The following is a 24,402-nucleotide window of genomic DNA, read 5'->3' on the forward strand; positions in this document are numbered from 1 at the left end:
CATGAAAGTCCACCGGTGCTGGCTAGAGATCATGCATCTGAAAGGGACAGAAAGGATTTTTGTAGATATAGCCAAGATTTTTTCCTTTTCAGGATGGCTGCTCCCTCATCCAGCTATCTCACTTCCTCACACCTACAAGTTCTGTGTTTATTTTTTCCTTGTATAATTTTTAACCTCGACAAATAAAAGGGCTGACATTCACTAAATAACAAGGTTTAAGTGCTACCAGATTGCTTTTGCATAGCAAAGTTTTCTGTATCCTTAATAAAATCTGACTCGGAGGCAATTTGTTCTAGTTAAAGCAGGAGATGATCCTGTAGCAGTGTTTTCTAGCAATGTCATCGTTTCTCTGCTGTCAGTAGAGCTTCGAGGTGATTTCTTACTCTGAAAATCTGACTGAGAGATACAGAAAGACTCTTCAACCAAAACACAAGTAGTTATGTTTCCATTGAACTTCTGCATATTATATAATCAAAACAGATCATAATTGCCAACACTGAGCACTGATTACTTTCACAAATCAGGTATGAAGGAAGTGTTAGTCCTCACACATAAGTAACTCTCCTACTTGACTGAATACAAAGTTGTTCATTAGAATAAAATTTGAGGAACACTGCATTTAGTGTCAGTCAATCTGTAATGGCTATTCTAGCATTCAAAACATTCACATGAGACATGCCAACCTAAACGCTTTCACAGCAAGATAACAGCATTTAATAACAGCTACTGAGATCAGACTTAGCATCTCTGCTAGCCTGCATCCAGACCAGCTGAAGGTAAAGGCACAAATGGCTCCCTTACCAGTTACTAGCTGGCAGAAAGCCTCCACCTGAACTTCCACAAAATTATGCCAAACACTGCATGCATTTCGTCCTTTTCTATGACCACAAAGTCAGAAGTTTAAAGGCAAGCACAGTGCATAAGAAACAGCCTCCTACATATGTCAGGTTTTGGCTTTTTTAAAAAGCAAAAAAATCAGCATAGGTATGTTTACAAACAATAATTTTTCTAGGTGAGAAACACAAGGTTGCTTTATACTGGTTGTATTTGTTAGGGGCCACTAAATGCTAATCCAGGATCTTTGCAACTCCCTACCCTAGCCAGTCACTTGTCAAGCAAAGAAACAAACTGATATTTTCCAGTTTATCCCCAGAAGAATTATTATTCCTAAAGAATCAGTAGGTGCTTTTTAAGACTGACCTCAAAGCAGCAAACTCCTTTCTGGATGGCAAAAAATGCACGGCAGTTTTCAGAATGAAGAACCTTCACCAACAACTCGCTTGTTTCCTAGCATTTGAATCACAAGCTTTCAAGTTATGCAGGAAAGACTGAGACAGGACTGGAGACAGGGCCCAAATCACAAGCAGCTTGACAGATTAGCACTGGCACCTTCATCTCCACCCAGCAATGTGAAGAACTCGGCTGGAGGTGCTATTAATGCATCAATAATTGAAGAAGAGAAATCACACTCAGGTGTTGACACATTAAGTACCATACTTCATCTTGAAAGATGAATCCAAATTCTGCAACGAGAAGGACTGGGTATTCAATCTCCAGCAGCGGTGTGGGAAGGGAGGAAGATGCGAGTGTCACAGACTGCTCACTGAAGACAACTGGCAAGGTCTGGCTTTCGTAACAGCACATTTTTATGGCTGGCCATGCTGGCAGCCTCACCATTCTTCTGAGTGCTCTCAAACAGAAGTACTTACAGCATTACTTCCCTGAGCTTACAGCTGAGGAGATACCCCTGCTTTAGTCAGGACTCTTGCTCAGCGAAGAACAGGCTGCCCAGAAAATGAGAAGTGAAATTATTTAACTTCTGGGTTGAGGCTAGGCTCCTCTTTGACTAACGACTTCCATGTGGCACTTGGACACAGTACCTGTAAGACCTCCTCGGTACAGGTACTTAGCATAGTTATGTCTTGTCTTCTTAGGTAAATAACCTAAATTGAAAATGTTTCTGAACTGCAAATCCTTACCTAAAAAATAAGGCTTTATATTTTGAAAAGTGAAATAATCGAAGCTTTTTGTATAACTTAACTGCTATTGCAAGCAGCACAGAACTTCACTCTGTCCTAAAAGCAACAGAGAAGTGAGATTCCACAGAACAGACGAGTTTCTCAGGGGTGTTGCAGCGCACTTACCTGCTCTCTCTGAAAAATTAAACACCTCATGATCACACCAAGTCAAGGGGTAAGAGGAAATCAAATTTGGTCATGTAAAAATGTAAAGAGGGAAAAACCCGAGAATATCGTTTGTGCCTCTGCCGAAGTAAAAGCTTGGTACAGCTTCCTAAAGTGTACTGGAGAAGGCAGCTGGGTTTACCAGGCAGAAAAACATAAAGTATAAACATGCTAATTTGAATCTGAATCGGAAGATTCAAGAATACAGATCACACCTTCCTGTGACTGCATGCTGTATCAGGAATCATAAGCTACATGTCGCAGAAGCAAAACCAAGAGAGCCAAGAGATCTGCTTGACAGCTCAGCCATGCCAGTGTCAGCGCATTCAAAGTGAAAAATGTTTTTCTGAATCGAACTCCACTGCGTTTGTAGAGTTTGTATTTCTACACCAAACGTTTGTGCTTCTACATATCCAGGAGAGTCCAAAGCTAGGTCTCAGGCAATTCATTAATTACAGTTGCTTTCGACTAACTACAGGCACTTTTTTTAACTGCAAAGTACTGGCAGAAGAGGTGACGATTCGTTGGTAACTTGCTCTGGCTAACAGAAATAGCAGAAGCTACCACCAAACTGGTAAGCATCATTCAGGTGATTTTGATGCACCTTGTCTAAATCTTCTTCCCATTTATCTGGTATCTCTCAAGCACCAAGCAGTAAGGGAACACTGCTCATTAACGTAGGATACCGCAGGCAAGTCGGGATGGAGAGCTGAGCGACAAAGGCTCTCATCTTGGTACTGCCAACAGGACGCCAGCAAAGCTCTGTTTTGCTAGCACAATTCTGTACGTCAGCCTTGCAGAGGGCAGTTCAGCTTCCTTCGCTGCAAACTACCATTCAAGACCTACAGTGAGACAAGTTCAGCACATTGGTGACTCCAGAAAGCTACGTGGGCAATACGGTTCAGCCTGGCAGAAACACTGAGCAGGCGGAATGAGAACTTGAATTTCAAACCGAAGTGAGTAAGAGACAGCTCACCTAGCCTCCTGCCCCAAATTTGCATATTACATATTTTTCTTACATTAATATCCAAATAATCAACTTGAATTATCAGGTTTTCTTACATGCATCACAGTTCCCATATTGCCAAGAAACAATCTTCGACTTTAGGTTACCACAGTTTGATAAAATCTCACCCAAGCCTACGTCAGTGAGCCTTGGGCATAATAAATGCACTCTCAAGTCAGGTGTTCTGGACTGATGGCAATATTTAACATGCCAGACCTTACCAACCAGCCTCTCTCTGAATCTCTCCTTTAAGTTTCTCAACACTTCAGACAACTGGTGAAAAGCTGAAGATGTCTAGTACCTGATACCTGGGAGACTGCTTCCCTCACATGCAGTTTTTTTCCACAAACTTCATGACTTTACCCATCTGCTTCAGTATTTGCATCCTTCTACATGAGTAAGACTCCTTCATCTGCAAAGCACTCTGGCTGTACTAACAAGAAGCACAACACTAGCTCTGAAGTTTATTTGAAGGTTCTGGGGCAGTGCTTACTATTGATGAGACTCACCAGCATCTCAATCTTCCCAGCTTACCGAACAGACTCTGAGAGCTTTTAAAAGGAACAAAGTAGATTGAGTGCACAGAAGAACACAACAGTTGAGCTACCCTAAATATTAAGCAAGCCACAAATTTTAATAACTTTGCTATATTAGAAGATATGTACCAATGTCACCCCACCCCCACAATTCATCAAGACATTTCACTCCCTTGGGCTCTTGTGACTAAGTATAATATTTCATTAAATATCCTGTTCATACTGGCTTATGTACTAGGGAACACACTAATTTTAGAAAACTGATTAGCTAGTTCTTTCTAACCGAATGTTATTGTAGCTAAGGTCAGATTTTGCACTGAAACTATGGCAACAAAGCCACAGTATTCTTTTGTCTACGAGGTTGGGGCTAGGTTTATTAACAGCACTGTTCTACTTAATAGCTAAGCACTGCTTTTTGGCAATCCCTCCCTCCATCCTACCTGAAATACCCCGAACTTTCCACAGGGGAAAAAGCTCAGACCTGTGAGAGCTGTTGAGAAAGAATGAACATTCAAACCTGCGCTTTGCTTATTTCTTCATTTTTAGGCCACGGTCACTACACCAGCACATTTCCCCTGTCATCCTGCACAGAATGCCTCATCAGTGCAGAACTGCTACCCATATTTTTCAGATGGGCAAATGAAGTGCACAGATCATAAAACTTCACGCTAGGAGTTCAATTAAATCCCCCCTCGTTGTTTTGCAGTACCTTAACCAACAGATTGTGTTTGTCATAGAGCGTTCCAGTTATGCATATTAATGGCCACTTTCTATTTCAGAGGGGCTTTGCTCTGCCTTCATCTAGATGCAAAACATCTAAGATGAAAGCACTTTAAAACCAGAAGTTGGCAGACAGCTCTTTGACCACAGTACTCTCAGGACAGACCAGCATGCAAACGCAACCCAGCCAATCTTCACGGCCTGTGCCTTCTATTCCAAACAGACTCAGCTCCTCTTCTCCTTCAGTATCGACAACATTTTTTCACCAAGTTAAACAGACCCTCTTATAATCTGTGCCATACAGACCTTGCCCATTATGGTCTTGGTACCCCATCACTAGGACACAGAAAGAAAACATGCTATACCGTCTCAATTAAACCAATCATTATTTAGCCAGCTATTTATTCACTACTGCAGCAAAGCACGTCGGCATCATGGAGTTGGGATGTCTTTAGGATGTCCTGGTGCTTCAGCATGCGTGTCTACCAACTGGACTACAATCTTGTCTGGCTTAATAGGCCAGTAAAGAACCTCACTGCAATAGATGTGGCAAGTTAAATAAAAACAGCTTTCTGATTCACCCTCCATGACGAAAAAAAAAAGCTTCCCTTTGATTCCTGCATTCAGTCACTACTGGATTCCAAACCATCGCAAGCTACTTTTGCACATTTAAATAAATTACAGGACACAGTAGTCACACAAGTTAGGTATAACACCTATTCTCTAGCTGTGCTCATAACAGGAAAGCTCCAGTACCTCCTCTGCTTGCTAATACCGCAAGCCATATAAGTAATAATCACTGACGAGCCTGGCAGTACCACAAAACCTGTGGTAAAAAATGTCGGGAGATGAGGCGTTCATGCTGTCGCTCTGCAGTCACCACGGGTTAGCAGAGAAGGCAGCGTACCCTGCCTGCTGCCTGACACGCAGAGAGGATGGAGCCTTGCGTGTGCTCATGAAGCGGTGCATCAACCCTGGCCTAGGACTCCCTCTCTCACAGGGTTTTCCAAGCTTCAGCAGATAGAAAGCGCGTTTCTCTGTATGAAAATCCAACACTTCTGACTTTTCAGCTTTTTTGAAATACCTAAATGCCACAGTGACAATTGTCTACAACATCTGGTTGTAGGTAGGATGCAGTGGGCTAAAGACTCACATTTTAGAGACAGCGCTCAGGATTTTTTCATCATATAAAGGGCATCAAATTCAAATGCGTACTAGCAGTTGGCAGTTTTCTAGTACAGTTCTATAAATACTTGGAATCATACTAAAGGATTCCTCATCAAGGCAGTGAAAATGTATTTTGGATATTATAACTATATCCTAATTCAGCAAGATTGAAAGATTCTTCCTACACAAAATGTCCAATGCTGGCACAGCATTCGACTGTATTTTTATCATTTCTCTTCCACTGTGCCAACCCTAAAGTTTCTTTTGATTTTACACTAAACCATGATCTTGGTACCCTTTCTGAAAAGGGACTAAGAAACATTTTTTTTTTTTTTATGGCATTTGGCTCTTAATAAAAACAGAGCAGTTAATTAAGTAGGTGTTCACTATTGTTGCCCCACTTCCTACTTTTGATATTCAGCGAGTGTGTTTTAGTCTTAGACATCTCAAAACTGAAAAGGAGTCACTTTTCTATTGCAAGCGATTTATTTCCCTTCAAGATCACCATGCTAAGCTTTGAACTTAGCACTCGAGCAGCCTCAAAAGTTCTGCTTCCTGCATGAAAAATGAATCCTGCTATTTTATCTGCTAATCCATGGTTATCAGAGTGAAAAAAACCCCATATTTAGACATTAGTTTAAATATTCCTTAAAAGGAACCTAGGCACCTTAAAAATTAATATACCCAAAGATTTCACCAGCATTAGAAACCCCATGTTCAAGGAGAAAAAGGAGCCTAAACTTGGCCATGCAAGGCCAGGTCTATCACTCCTCTTCTTCTCACTGTCATTCCAGGAATATGCCCTCAATCCTCTGCAAAACACCCACTCAAACTCATCTAATATATGCAGAAAGTCATACAATTCAGATTATTTCACATCAAAGTTCATAAAGCAATCTCTGTTGATATAATTGCTTTCACCAGAGTAGATTTAGAAAAGTATGCATGCAGAGCATACAGACAGCAATAGGATTTGAGGCTACACACTCATCTGAAGCTGAATACATGGTACCTAAAGGCTTATACGGCAAAAAATTCTTGATGAGTACAGAGGATGGTACTGAACTACCTTACTGCCTAGAAAGTACACTTCTATATGCTGCTAACATTTCTCCAAAACTAACAAGCAGAGGGATCTAGGTATTTGTTTAAGTTTGTTTTTTAATATCCTGAAGTGTTTGGGAAAACTATCTATGTGACCCTTCAACTGAAAATTCCCTTAATCTCAGTTCTAATGCCAAACTATAAACAAGCTTGCATTGGCTAAATAAGGCTAAATAATCCCAAATGTATGCAAAGACCTTGAGGTGCTGGAGCGAGTCCAGAGAAGGGCAACGAAGGTGGTGAAGGGTCTGGAGCACAAGTCTGATGGGGAGCGGCCGAGGGAGCTGGGGGTGTTCGGTCTGGAGAAGAGGAGGCTGAGGGGAGACCTGATCGCTCTCTACAACCACCTGAAAGGAGGGGGTAGCCAGGTGGGGGTCGGCCTCTTCTCCCAATTAACAAGCACTAAGACAAGACAAAATGGCCTCAGGTTGCACCAGGGGAGGTTTAGATTGGATATTAGGAAAAATTTCTTCCCCAAAAGGGTTGTCAAGCACTGGAACAGGCTGCCCAGGGAAGTGGTGGAGTCCCCATCCCTGGGGGTATTTAAAGGACGTGTAGGTGTGGTGCTTAGGGACATGGTTTAGGGGTGGGCTTGGCCATGTTACTTTAATGGCTGGACTTGATCTTAAAGGTCTTTTCTAACCTAAACAGTTCTGTGATTCTCTAACTCCATAGCCTCTATCAGTGCTGCATAAATTATATGGCTTCCTCATATTAAACAAAGCAGTAGTGTACATGCTTCAGATCACCAATGGCAAAGCTATGAAGAACAAAACATAACTCAAAACATACATGTTATGGAGAAGCATACTGACCTTTATCAATGCCTGAGCACAGCGTGAATGTAATAGAAATCCATCAAAAGAATTGGCGTGTGTAGATAATATATTTACCTTTTTAATACATATATATTTATATATTAAAGTTTCTTTGTAGTGCCCAGGTAATTTCTTCTGCTGAAGATGAACTTGCAGTTCAAAGGCTGAGATCCTCAGTGCCAGCCCCTCATGCCACCAGACAAGCCTGACTGAACGCTTCATGAAGGCAATATTCAGAAAGAGCATACAGTATGGATTACGATCAAAAGAACAAACAGAATTTGAACTACTCATCTTCTGCTTCACCATGAGGGTATTTTAAGTCTAAGATATGGGTTCATTCCTTGAACATCTTGCCAAAAAAAGAGTGTTGCCCAGCAACTACTAAAACAATGTTCTCGAAGGAGGTAGCTGCTGGACAAATTAACCCAGTAAGTGCCCTTTTTCCCTGTGTTTCATGCAGCTATCACATAGCTTCTGGATCCCTGGCAGACAGATCTGCATCCCAAATAGAGCTGTAAGGAATTTCCCGAGAAGGCTGTCAGACAGACTGTTTTGGTGTAGTAGCAGTGTCTTGCATTAAGCAAACACATTTGGCTTAGCACAGCTCTACGTTCCAATACAAAATGAACACAAATAAAACCTCTGCAAACTAACTAATAGAGCACAGAAGCAGCAGCTAAAGCACAAAATTATCAGCCCTGGGCTCTGCTTCAGCTTCACCACTATTGCTAGGTCTGACTTTAATTTGCAAAATAGCTGTCCATCTCTGTGCATTTACGTACGAATGATGTCTACCGAAACACTGGTGCTTTTAGCCTAGCTAGAGGGTCAGCTGTAGTTCATACTTTCCACTTAAAGCCATGCATATTAAAAGGATGTTCGTTTATAGTCCCTATTCAGATGCACAGTCATACTCAAAGACAGCAATTAGAGCAGCGATTTCAGCTTTATGAAATACATAACATGTCTTTTTTTGTTCAAAGCAGTGCAGATAACCAAGGAACTGTCACGCTCTCTCTTTTTGGAGACTCATACAACTAGGATTTTTTCCAGGAATCTCATCTGTACACCATATATTCGGACCAGTTAAGTAAAATACTCTTTCGCAAGAATTCTCCTATTAACATCTTTAAAAAGAAACAGCTTAATGAATCTACTCTTAAGTCTTAATGTTTGCAAGGCAGTTTTAGAAGACTTTTGAATTAGTTGGAGCTGAAAACATGAAGGGCCAGAGAAATGCTGTAAGTTAAAAAAAAAAAACAAAACCAACCAAACAAAAATCAAAAAAAACAAAATACATACCCAAACCACTATATTTAGACTCAGAAAGCCAGATTAAAAAAAAAAGCCACTGAAATCTCACAGACCATAATTACGATCCAACCTCAAACCACTAACATCAGGTGCTACCTTCTTCTGATTGGCATAGGAAAAAGGAAAAGAAAAAAATCAGCCTTCACACCTTCAAGTGATCAAACTAATATTTTAAGGACCTAGAGGTACAACAGCATTTAATATGTGAAATAACGACTGGTAAACACTCCTAGTAAATTGAGGGTGCTGGACTAATACCTTCCTTTAGAGTTCTTTCCAACTCCAGCACCTCAGTTTTTTCCATCGAATACATCCTCTGAAGTTTTTTTTTTTTAATATCTCATTTATACTGTTACACTGCACTCCAAATCTTACCTGAACGTCATCCCATCTTACTCTCAGCTTCTTCTTGCGTTTCATCCCTTGCAGGGCTCCACCACCACCACCACCAGATTAATCTGTCAGCCTACTTTTTCCACAACTTTTGTCAACAAAGCAAGCCCTCGTGTCCTCAGGATACCTCTGTACATTTTCCTCCAAGCAGACTGACAGCCTCTATTGCTCCCATCTCCAATTCCAGTCGTGCCACTGCAATCATTCTGTTCAACCCAGTTCATCCAAACACACGCCAAGCTTCCCTCACCGCATTCTCCTTAGAACAACTTGCAGCCAACATTTTTAAAAGGAGAGAATTACTGGCATGAAAAACCCACCTCCATTTGAGCTACGAAGCACTTGCTTTTCGAAACGCATTCCTCGTGCAGAAACTATTTTCACACCACAAGCAGGTTATCAGCATTTAGTGACAGCACATACTCACAGCTAAGCATTACTGTCAACTGCCTTTCCTATGAGAGAGGCTCTCTCCAGGCAGAAGGACAGTGCATACACACCACCACTTTGTGCACAGCCGCTCTGCCGTATTTCAAGGGTCTAAAGCAGAGAGGAAAGAAAAAACACGACCCTCTAGACCAGGGCCTTGCTGCTGCCACGAGATGCAACTGATTAAGGGTAGCCTAGGCAACAAGACTTTTTAAAACCTGAAACACCCATGGCTAAGAAAAAAGCAGGATGGATTAATTCTGCCACTGGATATATACGCTTTAGTTTCCCACTGAATTTTCTTGGAGTCATGTATGCATATCTAAGCAGTAACTCTTGTTTCTAGGTATCTCTCACCACTTCGATTAAGCACGAAAATTACATTTACAACTGTTTTACATCTGCCCACAGAAGACAGAAGTGCTCAGAGAAGCTTAGAATTACATTTCCTAAAAATACTACCCAAAGCGAGATCCTCAAGACTGGCCACAAAAATCACACGTCCAGTGTTCCTCCCAGAAAGTGACTTCAGATTTGACTGACCTGCGTCTAGACACCTTAAGGCATAGCAAGTTTGAAAGAGGATTCGCACATAGATATGAAACAGGTTATAGCCTAGAGGCATTTTTCCAGTATCGTGTAAAGCTATAACATAAGTCACTTACATTTGATTAATTTTGGTCCTGCTCTAATGAGATTTTCACAATTTGCTTCTCACAGTTACCAGTGCCAGTGTTTTGCACAGATTCGAGTTCAATCCAACATCACACTTCTTCTCAGACCTCAAACTGCAGTGATCCTACCGGCTGTGATGACTATTATGGACTACATGAAATTACTGAACAAACGTGGGCACCACATACAAAGTTTACTGGATAGTAGAACTTTTCCACATCAGTTCCCACCCCAGGCTGCTACTGTACAAAAGTATCTTGTGCTCCTGATCTGCTGTACCTGTGACACTGCCCGAGGCAGTGAAGACTAAATCTCAAGTATGACAAAACTAAATATTGGGACTGAATTACATTCACCAGATGCCCATGGTTGCTTTATACCCCAGATGTAAATGTTGTTGTTTGGATAAATGCACCTCAGGGAAGACCTTGTGTTCCACTTGCAGGAGAGGTATTTTTGCAAGCTATCATAAAACCACCAAGTCAGATTGCAGAGACATGGCTGTAGTTCCTGACCTTGCCAGAGACTTCCCGTGCAACACCCCAGACAAGCCTCTGGGTGTTTTCGCTTCATAATAAAAAAAGGGGTATTTTCCATTTGTGTTGAAGATGGTGCGATTAACGTCATTATTACTTCTTCTGAACATATTTATTGTGGAAAGCATTTTATCTTAGTCTACACTTATAAAGCATGTGTATAAATAACAGAAAGTTACCATTAGGCATAAACTTCCCCATGAAAGCTTTTGTGAAGTAACTACAAAGGTTGGAAAAGGTTCACACCATTCTTTCTCCGTGTATAAATTATAAGTAATATGAGAACATTTACAATGTCTAACCACAATGTTTTATGTCAGACAAATGTCTCTCTGTACTTGCAGTTCCTAAACTGTACTAGCAAGAATTGCCTTTTTCTCATTCTTTTTTTCCCCTCTCTCTCTCCCCCCGCTCACCTCCTTCTACACCCAGCAGTCTCAGTCAAATCTGGCTTTATTCTTTCATATGATTTTAACGTCAAGAAATGCCTAGCGTCAGGGTTCTAGCTCACGTAACACCATTGTTCTTTTTCTGGAGAGCTTAGCATTGAATGCTAAAACTTCCCCAGGTTGCCTCTTCAGTATTTGAATCATCAGCTACTTAGTTTTCCTGTAAAAATGGAGGAAAAACCAACAAGAATTCACAGCCTTCAGTAATATTCTAAAAAGAGAGTTTCATTATATGAGACATCTTCATGTCATGGCAAAAAAATCCCCAAACAAACGAAAACAACAAAAACCCCAAACAACCGTAAACAAAACTAGCAGTACAGAAGGTGTACGATTTTCAAGGGCAATCACCTGCAGTTCTAGCCAAACCTGAACAGAATTATGGTAATTCTGATCCCCTGCGAAAGGCAAAGCATAACCAAGGAAACAAGTTTCATCCAACAAAGAAACTAGACGAAGAGTTGCTGCTACATCTGAGAACAGCAATAAAAGGTAGATCAAATTTTTAGAATATTTGGCTGAGCTATCCTTTAGGTAAAAGATGCAACCAAGGGGAAAATAAAAAAATTCAAGAAGGTTTTCCCAAACAAAATCCCAATTAGTGCTTCTCTTCCTGCTTGAGATTTTTCTTAAACAAATTAGCCCTAGCCAAACTGTACAAAGAAGTAGGCATTAATTTCTTATCACGAAGCATAAACTTCCTGGCAGAATGAAAGCAAAGTCAAACGCAGTTAATATCAAATGAGGTCAAACAACAATACTTGTTACAAGCATTTCTCCTTTTTGTTTTCCTCTTCTCTGAAAAAGGTTTGGTATTGGGTAACTAAATGGCATGTATGATAGTATGGAGAAAAAGAAATGAAACTTACAGGGACCCCGTAAGTTTGGACAGATCTGGAAGGCAACCTCAATTGGCAACTCCATCTCCACCGCCTCACATAGCATTCTTTTTAAGTCCCACAACTCACTTCATGCAGACATTCACACACATATACACATATATATATTTCTTTTTCCTCATGAGTTGCCCTTCATTGAAGAAGATGACACTAAAATATTCTCTAGAAAGCATGGAGGTCAAAAACAGTCACACACGATTGCACAAAATGAAGGACAACTTATAACCAAAAGGGTAATAAGCTAATAAACTTACCTCTGAATTTTTTGGGTGGGTTGTTAAGATCACCTGCTTCTGGCTGTACAACACACCGATCATCCACAAGGCTGTAAAGAAATGAGAAGTAAAGTGAGATTGCTTTTGCAAGCAATTGCTTACATCCTCGTTAGCAAAACCGAAGTCGTTTATTTGCAATATTTCATCCGAGTGGCCACTTCAGCAGAAGACATTCCCCAAATGCCAACTTATGCCAAAACTTTCCAAGAAGCATGCAGCTAATTTTTACTGTTGCCCCGAGCTATGCTCCTGGATAGGTGGGACAATAAGTAAGTCATTGCTCCTGTATACCGCATCATCTTTATGTCCCCTCCTTGAGGTGCAGGCAGAACAGCCCATATTCTAGTTAGGTGAGAGACAGCCTTAGAACAACTGTTGCCTCTTGGACAGATTTGAATAACATTGCAAATGTGTTTATACAAAGCGTAGAGAATGGGAAAATATGATGACTGTGCAAACTGGATCCTATGACCCCTCAAGTATTAAAAGGCAGAAACAATAGCTGCCACAATAAAAAATGACTCCCAAGAGAAAGGAAGGCATAAATATACCCTCCTGCTCACCTGTCATAAACACAAGGTAAGTCAAGGGATCGAACTAACCTCCTCCTGTTCTACCAGGAAGGAGGAGAACTAGACAACTGAACCCAAGAGATTCCAATAGGGAATGCCAGGACAGAGCTTCCCATGAATGGACATCGGCAAAAACCCCACCAGGTCAATACCAATCCCACAGAATAATGACAATAGTTAAGATGCACCTGTCGCCACTGCTCTGCCCTTAGCTTGCTTTGGATCAATGTGGAACTGCACTTTTACCAAATGCTATTTCCAAACTGTGGAAAGGCAACTGTAACCAAATACTTCGTAGTTTCTGTTTTGATTCTAAATGACTCAATTTGGCCCCTTAAATAAAACCAATCTGTCAAAGAGGCTTTCTACACAAAAGTAGAAAGTAAAACTCCAAGGTCTTAAAGGTTTGAGAGGTCCATTCTCATGCAGAATCAACTTGAGAAACACTGAGACCTAGAATATGAGAGTTGTTCCTTGCAGAGGCTGGTTACATGCAGGGAGCATTTTGAGACAACAATTACAGAAAATAATGAAGTGCATAAAAATTAAGAGATCAGAGAAACTACGTGAACTCAACAGCTCTATGCATCTAAAATTTGCATATGCAAACATTCAGAGTAAATTGTTTTTTCCCCATGGATTTTCTCCCTATTCAGTATTATATATACATATATGTGCGCCAACAAGAATGGTACTATTAATATTTGAGCTGACTGAAACATCTGCTTCTAGTGAACAAAGGGCCAAAAAACTATCAAGTCAAATGGGTTACTCTGATCATCCCACACAGAGATAGTCTCAGTGCAATATATCCCTCTCATCCTGAGATTAAATTGAAAGTAAAGAGAAACATCCCGAACTAGTAAGAAAAAAATTTTACAGGGTGAAAAACACAAAAGAGGATATATTGTACACTGGTAATCATGATGACAGCACTGAATTTGGGAAACAGCAAGTATAAAGTCCTGATTAAGCAACAGTCATGTCATAGGATTATTAAGTAGGAACACTCTTCAAAGATTTAGAACGACATTAGAATGTATAGTGGTATCTGTTTCTCAACCTTCATTAACCACATGAACAAGTCATTACACATTGTTATGACATAAGACTGTCAAAACTCCACATGGTATAGAGTACAATTACACTGAAACTTTCCTTTGCTTCTTTAATTTTCTCCAGGACAAAGACTAAATTAAATATGGGACAAAACTAATTTGATTATGAAGGCTTATTAAGATGATAATGCATTTCATGTTTCACATAGCAATTGGGATTTCTGGCTTAAATTAGGCTCAGAAGATGTGTGGCCATTATCTAATGCAGTTACCTTAAAACAGTACTAATCAAATCAAAGAGGATGCTTGTAACACTAAGGGATCTTTAGACCTGCCATGAGAATATCTCATCAAGTCTAGAAAATACATGCGCTTAGGGCCTCTAATGTCTGAAAGGACTACCCATGGTGAAAAATATCTGCTCAGCAATGCCATCAAAAGCCACAGCCACTGCATAATGTTCATCATGCACTGTACGGGATTAAACATAACAACTTTCTACTTGTTCGGGAATTATTTACTGCCAAACTTGCTTCAATACTAGGAAGAAAAAAAATAGCCAAATGTATAGTATCGCTTAGTTCATTTTGCCAGTTTTCAGCAGATAGTATTTGGCCAGTTACACAGCTGATCGAATACTGCAGAGTGTACATGTCATATTTGACGAGTACCTGGGAAATTTGTCAAATACATTCGCCAAATACTATTCGACCAACCCTACTTACTACATCCCTTGCTTTTATCATACCTTCTTTCCCTTCTGGCAGCATCCCATATTTTCTTCTCTTTCCTATAATAGATCATGGTGCATCTTCAGTGTCTGCTTCCTTCTCTGCCCCCTTATTTTCCAGAATCCTAATAGCTAGAGGACTAAACCTACAAGTTAGTTTGGAGTCACTCAGATGAGATTCCAGCCCATTGTTTCCTGCCGAGAGACTTACCAGGATGCTGTCTTTGTACCCTGCTTGGGAGCTCCATTTATCAGATGCATCTGGACAGTAGGCATCAAAAAATTTGCTGTCACTGTACCCACCCTGAGGCCCTTACGGCTACTGGAAATGAGAAAGAGCATGTTGTGTCCGTGCCCACTCACCATATCATCAAGCTTCCTGGTTGCTTCTTTGCTACTCATTCAGTATTGAAGTACCACAGCAACGTGTCATGCATGCTATTTCCCTCCCTCTAATTCCTCACTGCTTTGAAACAGGGTGGCAGATGTGCTCTTTGAGCTTTGCATCCAGCGCCCTGCAAGGTCTCCCAAATCAGTACACAGCTCTTCTGCCAGCTTCTGATGTTCAGCGAGATTCCTCCTCCGCAGCAGTTGAGCAGAATAAAACATACCCTGTCACTTATCAGAGCTGTATTTCATTTCCATGGCTTTTCTCTGCAAACTCTTCCTTTTCCTATGTGAACAGCTACTTTTTGTTTAATGAAGTAGCATACACATCTTACTGCTTAAGAGGCAGTCTCTGAGAGAGGACCTACTGTGATGTCTTTGCAGAAGAAAGTGCAAAGGAGCTCTGTGGGGAAGCGTACTGGAGGCAGGAGCTGGCAAGGCACGGCTCCCACCGCAGCTCCGGAGTGCTGGCCATTGGCAAAACCGGAGATTCAAAACACGTTCTCCTTTGACTGGACAAGAACAATTTTGTTTGTGTGAGAAACCTCAAAGACTGTAAGACAAAACTAGTCATAGTGGTTAGTGGTATATAAACGATTTGGCTCGGGGCTTTTTTTTTTTAAATTTTTTTAAGAACTACGTACATTGCCTATGCTACATCCTTTTTTCCAATCAGCAGATTGCACTGGGACCTATTCATTCCCAACTGGGGCAGGCAGGGAGGGACAGGACAGGACACACAGATGGACACGGGACAGACAACACCACAAAAATCATTTGCTTGCATTTGTCCCCTCTACCCACACCTTAACTCGCTAAGCTTCTTTCTCCCCATCAAGGACATCAAAACCACACCACAGCCATCGACACACGCTCTCCATCCTCCCAACATCTAGCTTGCCATATTAGCTTTAGACCATTTTTAAATTTAGGGCCAAATCTGTACATAAAGCTACCTTGCTTTACCCAGTATTTCCTGGGAGCCAGGCTCAGGATAGCTAACTGAGTTCTGCTAGTCCTTCTTACGGAAGTTTTCAGTACAAGAGAACAGCTGTTCTTACCCCAAAGTGCTAATAAATCCATTTGTTGAGCCCTCTGCATAGAGAGAACAAATATCTCCAATGTGAAGGAAGCTCGACATCTTGTCAGTCATCTCCGGCTTACTGCCCCTAGAAGAACAAAGCACAACGTTACTGTTTATCAGGCAGAATTTCTCAGTATAAGGTACTGGAGGTTACAACAACAGGACCCTTCACTTTTGTTTGTTCATTTGTTTGAAAACCCGAACAAGATCTTGCACTGGAATTTCAGGTATCAAAGAAAACACAGCATGTCAAAATGCTTGCTTAGAAAAATAAACTAGGGAAAAACAAGCAGCTACCGGCATCCCATTTGGTATGGGACTGGTTTATGGGTAGCCGTATTCATCCCAACAGACGCCCACAGCTATTTCAGTCCAGGCATACCGACCCATTTCATCCCACCTCTAAGAGGGAAAGGGGGAAGAAGAATGGGCTGCCTCAGTTTAAGATGTATTCTTGGCACCATCTAAATCACAACACATTTCTCTGCCAGATTCTTTGTCAGAATCAAAGGTAGGTTTGAGCATATTTTAAAGGTTCTCTGGTGTGCTGAAGTGGTGCTCGTGGGAATTGTAATGGAAAATATTTACACGATTCATGTCTATTTTTCGGTCATGTCAAAATATTGACTGAGGTAGCCACTCGCTTATAGCTGCAGTGCCGGAGCCAGCATTAGGTGAAGATGCACTGAATATTCCTGACAACAGATTTTGCATGTAAAAACATAAAGATTAAGATTTTTCAGAGTCAAATACTTTAAACTACCTATGTATCAGGAAGCCAAATCCCCGTGAAATCAGAAGTACTTCAATCCTGTTTTTAAAATAGATTGCCTAAATGTAACGCTGAGGCGACGGCCACTTAGTGTTGTCAGCTTCCACAGTATTAAGAACTATCCTTACTTTCTTTAAAGTCCCAGCTCCCAGACTGAATGATACAGGACCCACCTATCTTTAGAAAAGCGAGTTTCTATCTGTCATGGCAACAAAGAAAGAGACAACCAACATGAGCCAAGATAAAAAGCACCCCAACTGAATAGATTTTCAAAGATGTCTTTTACCAGACCATTTACTGGTTTCTTGGAGATCCTCTTAAGCCACGCTTTTTGATCACTGAGTTCAAAACGTTGAAATAGCTTTCTGTGCTGGAGGTTTCAAACAGCAGGCAGCAACGTAGCTCTTCCAACCTGCTCCCTCTCACAGGCTGCTGACTTGCTCTGCAAGGCAGCCCTGCCAGTCAACACTGCCCAGGACCAGACTCCCAGATTTAAGGGGAAAAAAAACCTCAACACACCAACATCACACCCAAATCAGTTTTAAACAGTCTACCACCCGGAGAACTAAGCAGCAGGAAACTATGCTTATGATAGAGCACAGCCCTGACACTGTACAGGGGATAAATATTCCCTTTCACTGAACATCATCTTGTTTACCAAAAGTGCAAGGATCAAGTTTATTAAGCAAGGCTGGAGCTCAACAAGGACAGATTCATGGAGATTTAAAAGTTAATGTTGATAACGCACTACATATATGAAAACGCAAGCAAAACCCCGAACCTATGTTTTTTTCCTAAAAAACTGCAAACAGCTGTCCCTCCCTTCTCACTGCCTCACCCCCAAAGTACCGGTGGTAGTGGTAAACAATAATACAACTTCCATTATTATTAAGTCAAAGCATATTATAGACATTCTCATGCCTGCAAATCCCCGTGTCATTGGTACAATTAAAAATAAATTCATGAAAACCAAAAGATAACAGGCCAAGTTCATATGCAGGGTAAAGAAGTCCCAGCTCCTCTGAAATCAAATCTGTGTGCATACAGAAGCAAACCGTTTGGCTTCAAGTTGCTTGTTTAACGCCAAGTCCGTCAGCTACTGCATATGTTACACAATCCATTCCCATTCTCTCTTGATAAGTGGACAGAAAAACATCACTACCTATTTTAAGATATATGCCACAAAACATACAGAAACATGCCAAGTGACTGAACTAGCATCACTAGAACTACAGCCTTCCTCATTTCCTGACTTGGTTGTTAACTACGAACTTGATACTAAAAAACCTTTAAGCCCTCAAAATTAAGGTCAGCCCTAAACTAATAGAGCCCAAAGCAAAAGGTAACTAAGTCAACAAGAAACGTAGATACTTCCAAACGACCCCTTTTTACAAGGGCATTTAAGGTATCCCGTTCAGGGTGTGACAGGGAATACTCTACCGGACTACGTCATTTTTCCTTTGGAACAGGCAGATGTTCACCACCGCTGTTCCCAAGAGAATGTGAAGGTCAAAATTACTGACTTCCATTAGAGAAAAGAAGAATTTTTTTCTTCGCAAAAAAAAAAATTATCTCAGACCATTGACCAAAACCAGGCACAATGATGGACAACCAAATTTCTGCATTACTTTCCAGAATATAGCCTCAATTTATTTCCATTTTCTTTACTGAGGAAGATCTCAACATACCATGTCATATACCATGATAGTGTAAACCCCTAAAATAATCCCTTTTGCAATTTATTGACATTTCCATTAGTAAAATGTTTAGCAACTTCACCTATAACCATTACATGGTTACAGATAACAGGAAGGTAGTTTTAAGTCTGGAAGTAGTTCAGGTACATGGCATGACTGAATTTCATTGCCAGTCTGTTCGCCAGACCCTCTTCAAATTTTTCTGGGCAAGCTTGCAAAGCCATCACTACAGAGTCAGGTTCTGCTTCTGTGCACCTCAGGGCACAAACCGCCTGAGCACTGCTGACCCCCAGCCTCTCTTATTCCTCAACAGGAGAGCCGTGCTCCTCACGCTGCCTGCTGGTCATCAGATTTGCTAAGTTAAGACTTACAAAGGGTTGATCAGGCTACAATAACCTTATTTTTTAAGGCTTTTCTTCAGCATGCAGTATTTAGCACGTAACTCCTCACCCTTTTCTTGTATTCTTTTCGGATACTGTTTTAACATCGATCGGCATGATGTTATCTCCAACACAACAGGAGATACTCAGTCGGAGCATGCCTTCACCACTCATGAAGCGCGCTGCCAATTCCAAGTAGGGTGAACCTCTTTGTAAAAATATCTGTATTTACCCACAGTCAAAACTGGTATGATGAACACTGTCTACATCTATTACGTTCTTTAATAACCAAATACCAAAAGTCAGTCCACTTGACGTTTATCTTTAAACATGCTGTTTCTGAGGTTGGCCGGTGCTCAGGAACACGCTGAACTGGCAGATGGAGTAAGGGACTAAATGACCCAACAGGCCTCCTTACATGCAAGATTTACAAGTAAAGAGAATGATTTCTAAACCGATTTAGCTTACTTCAAAGCTGCTTTCATAGTCCCCTCACAAAGGACTCGTGGCACCTAACAAAATTGCTCCATTAATCAATCAATTCTTTGCATTAAACACCAAACGATGAGCTATCACAAATTGAATATTTTCCACCTTTGATGAGAAGGACAACTGGGATATCTGAGACAAAATGTACAACTGGAAGGTCTTCAAGAGCAAAGTTTCCAGGTACCCAGTTTGAATATCTTTTAAAAACAGTTCTGTCAACATCAGCTGACCACACTAATTCTGACATCAGACCTCTGCGGCAATCTTCAGCTGGAGGACTCAGAAGTTGAGGCACTAAAAACGTGTCAACCTTGTCACATTTCTCCCAAGTTGTTAGCACAGGTGGACCACAGGGACTTCAGAGAATAGGCTCCCTCCTGGACACATCAGCCAAAGCATCCGTGCGTGTCCCCTTGGCCAGGGAGGGGACGCTTCCCTTCTGACATCGCGTTGGTCAAAGATATGACATGACCACCAGAAGCTCCCTGGAAGTGCAGGGCAGGAGGATTCTCACACACATTCTCAGTACCTGGCTCTTAGAGCTAAAAGCACAATCATCCTGCTCAAAAACTCCCTTCTGGCATTGCGTTGGTCAAAGACATGACATGACATGACCACCAGAAGCTCCCTGGAAGTGCAGGGCAGGAGGATTCTCACACACATTCTCAGTACCTGGCTCTTAGAGCTAAAAGCACAATCATCCTGCTCAAAAACCAATTGTGCTCAGCAGACAAATACAACCATTGCTCCACAATTTATTTATTTTAGATATGGCAGTGCCAAGGGCAATCAATTAATACTAAAGGAGGGGATGGCCCTAAGAGAAGGTTTACTGTTACTGCTATGCACAGTCCCAGTTTTAATGGCATTCTCACATCCTTGCAAGAGAGAAGAGTCCTGCAAGAAACCCTTCATGTTCCAGCAGTCCTGGCCACGGAGCACTGTCGTCCTCTTCCACTTAAATATTAGGGGAAAACAAGATTCCTTATAGGTAAACTCACTTGAAAAATCAAAGATAAAGAAGTACTCTGATATGGAAACGATAGCAGCACGGCAATACTAGCATACAAATCTAGCAAAAGTGAGACAGGTTTCTCCAAACAAGTATTACAAGGCTTAACATGTGTTGCTGCTCTCAGCATTGCTGCCACCTAAGTTTTTAAAATAATGTTCTTTTCCCACTAAGCTGAAGACTCTGATTTTGACAGACAGAAACACAGACTTAATTTTTAAGATGAGAAATGAAATGTGAACTAAAAGTGGACTGTAAATTGAGAAGTAGACTACATCTACCCATAGACATAAAAAAAATACCTGAAAGATGAAGACATTCTACAATATTTTTAAGCCTTGACAGTTTGAATTTTTTAAATTATGGTGGCGATGACTTCCTCATGTATATTATCTAAAAGCTAGTGCATCTTTAAATATGTTTTATGCACAGTTTATCTGCACAGGAAAATAAATTTAAGTCTCTGTTTAAGAAGCTACCCCCCAAAAAATACAGAAACCTGCTGAATTTCATGCGAATTGCATGGTACTGCTCTACAAGTCATTTTGCCAGTCTATAGCTTTGCTCTATGGGACTGGATCTGAAAACGCATTAGCTAAATTCAGGCAGTAAATTAAATCCAGGAAAACCTTCTATTCACCTCAAGAGTTTTAGGATTTGCCTTCCCCCTACTACTCTGTACCGCTTTGGTGAACACAAATCTGTATCACAAGACCGCAAGTTTGGTCTTCTGACTGAACAGAAAGTGCCAAAATTACAGGGTTCATTTTTTATCGTTTTCTTACTTTTAGGTTATCTTGTGCTTATCCTTAAAACAAGCTGCATTTCATATCACAAAAGCCAATGAAAACAACTAACTTTGAAACGCAACCTAAGCACTTTGACAGGGTTTGTACAAAGCCCTTTACCACCACCTTTATCGTTCCTCTCCGAACCAGGGGTGCAGTTCTGCAGACCCTCCCTCATAATTGTTTCCAATGGCTTTCAGGAAGATTGAAATGAATCAGTCATATTTTAGGGCACAAGTAGATCATATGCTTAGCCTGATGGCCTTGAATAAGCCAGTGTAAGTTTGATACAGTCACTGAAATTCAACTCTGAGACACTTCAATCCATTTTCTCATGAAAACACATTTCATAATGGCAGTTAAAGCAGAAATAACAGTGAAAACACTTAGAAATCAAACTGACTGTTAAATATCAAATACCTTAATGAGACAGCTGCTTTCTGAAGATCTCAGAATAGGAAACGCAATTGCTTTGTAAACATTTCACACTAATTTCTCCCATCACTCATCTAGATCTTGATGCTAAGTTAGAAAAAAACGGCTTCAGAGCAATGCTGAAAGTTTGCTTCCCTTGAAGAGGGCAGTCAAGGCCCCCTTGTGAAGTCCCTCCTTACAGGGACTGTTTGTAACGAGATCTCTGCAGTATGCTACTCCTCATCTCAAGAAATTTAATGCTGAAAGGCTTTTCAAAGAATCTGAAGCTATTTTGCCGATTCCATGTCTCACGTGTCTGCTTTGTGTGGGATTTTAATTCTTTAACCTATGGCTGCAAATCCTATTTGTAAAATAAACGAGACCAAATATGTCTTATTGCTGACGGTTTGATTTCCAGCAAATGGAATACAAATGACTTAATCTTTTTAAGATGGTTCTAATGATGTTTGTTTTGAGCAAAAAAAGCTCCTTGCTGTGCCTTGCAGGCCCATGATGTACTCAGCTCTCTATTATCATATTTTCACTGTGGTTTAGTGCTCAATTAAATAGAGACTGGCAATTTTATATGTACCATCACAGAAACTGGAGCAGCACTTTATCAAAGGCTTTTTCACTATTTAGGTTGTTCAGGTAAGAATAGAATCTCAAACAGTATTTAACTGCCTCAGCTTCATTCTTGCAGACAGGAAACTCCACAGTGAGACTTTAATTTTGCTTCAGTTTTTAACCGAAAAAAAAGATCAGAGTTTAAGTGTAGAGAGACAACAAAAAAGCAAACATAAAGGACTGCTTAATGGCATAAGATATTGCCAGGCATGTGAAGAATCATCCATCAATTAACAGGTATCAGTAACATTACATCAAGACTTGATCAACTGAGAACGCACAGGACCAGGTAAATCAGAATGCTTGAATCAAATGGAATTGGGTCCTTAATATTTGTCAGTTAGGCCAAGCAAGCTAACACTTTTTTCAAATGCATCCAAACCCTGACTCCCCAGATTTAAGTGGAAGTCCAGTGCTCACATAATTTGGTAAATCCAAACTTTACAAGATTACTTAGCCCTATAGTTTTGATCCAATGTTTCTCCTAACTAACATTTCTCTAACAATTTCCATGTTTATTTGGATAACACCCACTAAGCATTCTTCATCTATTTGTACAGGTGCAGCTAACTTTTTCAAAACTGAAAGCAAAGCCTGATGTTTCCCATTCTTATTTCAATAAAAAAAGGAAGATTTCCTCCCTGAGGACTGTGAGAAAGATTCATAAAAAATCCCATTAGAACAGTCAAAGCAAGGAAGAAGTGCTCTATTTAAAAGATCATCTAGCGAATAATCACTCTGCTGGGGCTGCAGGACAAAGCACTGTCATTTGCAAAGCTTCTGAGTTAGCAAATCTAAAAGGAGCTCTTTGCACACACTAGGGACAGACAAATACACCGGATTTTGGGTGGCAGAGCACAGGCAGCTGGGTAAGTGCCATGCACTGAGCAGGCCATCGCAGGGAACTTCATCCACTCCTCAGCTGAGCACCACGTCAACAGCAGAGCAAAATCCTGCAGTTTCTCAGCCACCGACACCGTTCATAACGCACAGAAAAGGACAACAGCACAGCGGACCCGCAGCCACATCACCTCCAACGTCGGGATCCTTGCCCTCGCCCGCTTACAGAGGCAGCTCAAAAATCGTGTTAGATTTTGAGAGGGTTCAGCACTGCTAATTTTATGCACACGTAGTTACATTTTAGAGATTACACATTAAAAAAAAAAGTATCAGCATGGTACGTTTATCTACCACATGATCTTGTTTTCCATTTAACTGCAACCTTTCACGTCCAGGAGCCTGCTATCTGCCCACAAATTGTCATTTGATGAACCGTTAGATTAAAGAGGAGAAATGCACTTTCTCAGAGAAAGTATTTTTCCTCCTAACGCCTATAACGCAGCAGATTTTTCTGTAGTTTGCAGCCTGAACAGGCAAAATGGAGGTCGTGGAAGAGGGGAAGGAGGGAGCAGCCCAGCACTGTGACTTTCTCAAGGACACGCAGCGGGTCAGACTCAGAGCCCAGATTTGAATCCAGGTCTCCTGAATCCCCATCCACCCGTCCACACTGTCCCTCTTCTCCCAAGAGAAAAATCAGTCTCCTTGCACATCTAATCAAGCATATGTTTCCCCCTTTTCTTGAAGGAAGTTGGAAGAGGCGTGTAAATTCATACAGCAAGATGATCGTCAAAGTTAATTATCTTATATTCTATTTTATTTTTTTAATGATATCAATTACAAAGTTATTCAGAAATTACTATTTCATAAATGCAACAAAAGTCAGTTTAATAAAAAAGGAGAAACAGATAAAGTTACTCATTTTGTTAACTTAAACCTCAATAAATCCTCAATACAAGAAGGCAAACATGCAGGATGTCCTTTTCTCCTCAGAAAGGCTACCTGTATTTTTTTTTTTTTTATTTGCCCAGTGCAACCAGACAAGCTA

General features: G+C 40.8%; 1 protein-coding gene across 4 annotated transcripts in view; it reads right to left on the minus strand.

Annotated features, from left to right (window-relative positions):
• ITPR1 (inositol 1,4,5-trisphosphate receptor, type 1) overlaps positions 1-16,407 on the minus strand; it is a 165,107-nt gene extending 148,700 nt beyond the window's left edge. For all 4 annotated transcript variants that reach the window (XM_009697707.1, XM_009697704.1, XM_009697706.1 and 1 more), the window contains exons 1-2: positions 16,316-16,407; positions 12,487-12,557 (exon numbers count right to left, since the gene is read on the minus strand). In XM_009697707.1, the coding sequence (XP_009696009.1) occupies positions 12,487-12,557; positions 16,316-16,407 (163 nt within the window). The remainder of the gene's footprint in view (positions 1-12,486; positions 12,558-16,315) is intronic.
• Between the last annotated feature and the right edge of the window lie 7,995 nt (positions 16,408-24,402).

The sequence above is a fragment of the Cariama cristata genome, unplaced genomic scaffold, assembly GCF_000690535.1.
Source record: "Cariama cristata isolate BGI_N322 unplaced genomic scaffold, ASM69053v1 scaffold2973, whole genome shotgun sequence".
Lineage (NCBI taxonomy): Eukaryota > Metazoa > Chordata > Aves > Cariamiformes > Cariamidae > Cariama > Cariama cristata.